The sequence below is a fragment of the Phyllobates terribilis genome, unplaced genomic scaffold, assembly GCF_046119375.1.
Source record: "Phyllobates terribilis strain yellow unplaced genomic scaffold, ASM4611937v1 Scaffold_8154__1_contigs__length_32393, whole genome shotgun sequence".
Classification (NCBI taxonomy): Eukaryota; Metazoa; Chordata; class Amphibia; order Anura; family Dendrobatidae; genus Phyllobates; species Phyllobates terribilis.
The window spans coordinates 27,519-32,394 of NW_027370894.1; the positions used below are offsets into that span (position 1 = coordinate 27,519).

The 4,876-nt window shown below is 37.1% G+C and overlaps 1 protein-coding gene across 1 annotated transcript; it reads right to left on the reverse strand.

Annotated features, from left to right (window-relative positions):
- Positions 1-2,186: 2,186 nt before the first annotated feature.
- Positions 2,187-3,949, reverse strand: LOC141252090 (uncharacterized). The gene is made up of 8 exons (XM_073670462.1): positions 3,877-3,949; positions 3,671-3,792; positions 3,456-3,560; positions 3,077-3,169; positions 2,811-2,885; positions 2,535-2,597; positions 2,345-2,454; positions 2,187-2,214 (listed from the first exon to the last, which is right to left on the reverse strand). Exons 1-8 carry the CDS (start codon positions 3,947-3,949, stop codon positions 2,187-2,189), a joined length of 669 nt encoding a protein of 222 aa, XP_073526563.1.
- Positions 3,950-4,876: the final 927 nt, after the last annotated feature.

The window sequence follows — 4,876 nt, forward strand, 5'->3', positions numbered from 1 at the left end:
ATTATATCGAGGATCGATTGAATCAATTTGGCCAATTTCATCCTTTTCATCCAACCGAGGCCGATTTGGCCCAATTCACTCGATTAGGCCCAAATCGGAACCCGATTGAATCAATTGATCGTAATTTCACCCAATATCGACCCAACTCATACTTGATATTCCACTATATCGAGGATTGATTGAATCAATTTGGCCAGTTTCATCCTTTTTATCCAATCGAGCCCAATTTGGCCCAATTCAGTCGATTAGGCCCAAATTGGGGCAATCTGACTCGATTGAATCAATTGATCGTATTTTCACCCAATATCGACCCAATTCATACTTGATATTCCACTATATCAAGGATCGATTGAATCAATTTGGCCAATTTCATACTTTTTATCCAACCGATTCCAATTTGGCCCAATTCACTCGATTAGGCCCGTCGGACCCCCATTGAAACAATTGACCGCAATTTCACCCAATATCTACCCAAGTCATACTTGATATGCCACTATATCGAGGATCGATTGAATCAATTTGGCCAATATCGAGTATAAATTGGGTCGATATTGTGTGAAATTACGATCAATTGATTCAATCGGGGACCGATTGTCCCGATTGGGGCCAAATCAAGTGAATTGGTCCAAATCGGGTTCAGTTGGATAAAAAGGATGAAATTGACCATATTTATTCAATCGATCCTCGATATATTGGAATATAAAGTATGAATTGGATCTATATTGGGTGAAATTACGATCAATTGATTCAATCGGGGTCTGATTGCGCCGATTTGGGCCTAATCGAGTGAATTGTGCCAAATCAAACTCGGTTGGATAAAAAGGATGAAATTGTCCAAATTGATTCAATCGATCCTCGATATAATGGAATATCAAGTATGAATTGGGTCGATATTGGATGAAATTACGATCAATTAATTCAATCGGGGTCTTATTGTCCCGATTTGGGGCCTAATCGAGTGAATTGTGTCAAATCGGAGCTCGGTTGGATAAAAAGGATGAAATTGGTCAAATTGATTTAATTGATCCTCGATATAGTGGAATATCAAGTATGAATTGGGTCGACATTGGGCCAATTGCTTCAATCGGGGTCTGATTGCCCCGATTTGGACCAAATCGTGTGAATTGGTCCAAATCGGGCTCGGTTAAATAAAAAGGATGAAATTGACCAAATAGATTCAATCGATTTTCGATATAGTGGAATATCAAGTATGAATTGGGTTAATATTGGGTGAAATTACGATCAATTAATTCAATGGGGGTTCGATTGACCCGATTTGGGCTAAATCAAGTGAATTGAGCCAAAATCGGATAAAAAGGATGAAATTGGGCCAAATCGAGATCGGTTCGATATATAAAGGTTGAATATAATTGGCCCAAATAATCTAAACAGGTAAATATTGATATATATGAAAATTTCTTTAAGAAGTTTTTTTTTTTACTGTGAACAGTAGCACGCCACAGTAACACGTTAGGCGTGCTACTGTTTTTTTTTTAGTGTTTGCACGCCCAATTTGGACGTGCTAACGTCTTTCAGGGACTCAAATATTTTTCCTTCACGTTTTACCCTGCACGCGCAGCTTGTGCACAATTTACACGCCCAACTTGGACGTGCTATTGGAGTACATATAACAAAAAAAGAAAAAAGTACGTTATTTTAGGACAGAAAATTGAAAATTTGGTCAACTCCGACTTTAATCGTTGACCGCTGGAGTCATTGATCACCTAACCATTTGATGTTTCCTACATTCAATGGCTATGTATTCTCATTTTCTCGTAAGAAACTAGTTTCTCACTAAAATCTTTACCCTATATTCTATGGATAGATTTTTAAAACACTATATTTACTGTGGTAAACCATCCATGATAATCATAATTAATAGAAATTTGAAGAGAGGAGATTTTATGCATTACCATTGAATACTACTGAAAAGTAAAGATTTGTCAAACTCTAAGGAAAACAACTCAACCTTAACCAATCAGAACAGTGAAACAGAGTTATAGAAAGAAAGGGAGAAATAATTTAAAGTAGACTGAAGAGTAAATTTTGATTTAAAAAAACTCAGCAATCAGAACAAGATACAGTATTGCCTTTATTAAGAGTTTCACTACGCCTTGAGATGGGTACAGCAGAAAGAACTCCTTTTGAACTGCACTGCGGATCACTGTTTTGTGCGATGACAGGAATCAGGAACGTGACAGAACTCCTTTTGAACTGCACTTACCAATTTACAGTCATCAATCAAGCACAATAGTATTTAGTAGTAATGTACAGGAGTTTAGTCATCTCTGTCAAAGAACTGATATGGGTTTTCTACACTAAAATGCACATATTGACAGCAAACCTCGGTATAGACCCGGCACGCCGTGCATCATATTCAGTAGCTTGTCTTAAGGCTCTTGCAAAAGCTTTAAATGTGGCCTCAATTATGTGGTGAGAATTTCTTCCCGCAAGCTGCAAGTTCAGCAACAAGTTCTTGCTGATGTTAAAACTATGGATAAAGAAACTTGGTAATGAGAAGATAGATTTCCTACCTGCCTGATGTGAAGTGTCATACCAGATGTGTTCACCAGAGACTGGAAGAAATGCTCCACTAACTACAAGGAAACACAAAATACAAAACTGTAGGCAGATTCACAAACCATATGCATTAACCAAGGAGAATTATGAGATCTTAGATCATAAACAGTAAACCTGCATATTAGATATGAACTAAATCGAAATGTACCATAACCTCTATGGAGTAAGTTCACTTACATAAGCAAGGGAATTCAAAATATATGAAAACATAAACAAGACAAAGAACTTACCTGAGTATCGTAAGTGCCCACTCTCTCAGTTGGTATTTGTAGATCATAACCTAAATAAGGTCTACCAGACAGATCCTAAATCACAATAGCGAATTGGGTTAGAGTAGTAAGTATGAATATCAGGATAACAAACATATAAATGCATCTGATTCTGAACGAATTCAATCAAGCAAGAGAATTTACTCAATTTGAACACTCATAATTCTTCAGAAGTTAGGCTATGGGGATTATAACATTGGACTGCATGTAGAGATGCTCAAACATACCAAAGTAACATGAATTAGGGCCTCATCAAGAGGAGCAGTGAAATCACCAAATCTATTAATGCCCTTCCTGTCACCCAATGCTTGAAGCAAGGCCTACAAAATCGAAAATTTCTTATTATCATTGCTATAAAAACTACAGCAAAAATATAATTCAAGATATGTGAATGACTCCAAAAGTCAAACCCATATTTTAACTAGAGCATTTCACACCTAAAATTATATCCACTTATGAAAGTCATCCAGAGAGAGAAATCAAGCTATCTATTTGCCTCCTAATACCAACAATTATTTCAGTCCACATCCTAAACAGTAATGACCACTGCAACTTTTGAGCATTCCTTATTGATTTAGGAAAGAAATATGACTAGTGGAAAAGTACCGTTCCAATGGCAAGGGCAACATCCTCATTGGTGTGATGATCATCAATATGAGTATCGCCTGTGGCTCTAACATGCACATCGAACAAACCGTGAGATGCAAGTTGCTAAAACAAAGGAACAGAAACGGTAGTTCTCCCATTAAAACATTACCATAGACAAAAGAATTCGATTCATAGACAGAAACAAGAGAAGAATATAATATGCAGGAGCTCACATCCAGCATATGGTCGAGAAACGGGATAGCTGTGCTGCTATCTGCCACGCCTGTACCGTCCAAGTTCAGCTTCACAAACACATTGGTCTCCTTTGTTACACGCTTCACCTCCCCAATTCGAGCTATCACAGTTGCACATGTACATTAAAACCCTAAAATTGTCAAATAATCTACTTTTTCTCAAATAAAATAGAATGGATTAATACCGATATCGAGGGAGGAAGAAGAAGTTGCAGGAGAGCCGTTGTTATCGACCGATGTTGAGCGTGGAGGGTTCATCCTCAGAGTGAGATTGTGATGGCGCGTGGAGGGAAGAGAGAGTGGAAGAGGCGAGGTGCGAGGGTAGACAAGATGTGCCGGAGGAACAGAAACCCTAGTTTTGAGTAGGTGAGAACGGCCAGGGATTGATAGCTCCATACGGCGGCGGAGTCGTCGATTCAGAACGAAGAGAAATGGAGAACGGGGGATGCTCAGAGTTAACGGTGGCGAGTGATGACACGCGATACGACAACTTTCTAATGACGAGAATATAGGACCACGAAGTATTATAAATTATTTAAAAATAATGTATAAGAATTTTTAGTGGTTTTTACCTAAAATTATAAAAAAAAACTTATACATTTAATCTTATTTTTCACTCATTAATAACTAAAAAACAATCTCAACATTTTAAATAATTTTTAAAAAATATAAAAAATAATTATGATACTTGATATGAGTATCACTATTGGAGTATAGTGGAGGTAAAATATCATAAAAATATTAAATAAATATTTATAATATTTAATTTGAGTATCATCATTATAGATGTTCTAAAAAGTCATTGTTTATCAATTTCTTATTCCGGTTCTTGATCTTTTTGGTTCTCGACTGATATGACGTTGTGACATCGTGTTAATCGAAGTATACACCTTTCATAAAAAATAGTGTCACCATATAACCAATTAGTTTTTTTTTTACAAACCATCCAACAAGAAGATTTTTTTATGAGGAAAATTTTTGGCAGGTCCTACACATGGGTGTAAGGCCAGCCAAGAGCATCCTCACGGATGAGACCACCTATACAATGGGCTAAAACAAAATCACCACTGGATGAGAGGTGATGCAGTGCGCAACTCAATCAGCCACCTTATTCACTTCTCTAAAGATATGACGAATCTGAACATGCTGGAAACTCTACAAGTTGACAAGGATGTCAGCCACGAT

Bases quoted from the DNA above. Each gene is read 5' to 3' on its own strand.
- LOC141252090 (XM_073670462.1), bottom strand. From the start codon at position 3,949: ATGAACCCTCCACGCTCAACATCGGTCGATAACAACGGCTCTCCTGCA. The intron at 3,793-3,876 runs GTATTAATCCAT...CAACTGTGATAG, and splicing joins TTCTTCCTCCCTCGATATCG to CTCGAATTGGGGAGGTGAAG. The intron at 3,170-3,455 runs GTACTTTTCCAC...TCGATTTTGTAG, and splicing joins TTGCCCTTGCCATTGGAACG to GCCTTGCTTCAAGCATTGGG.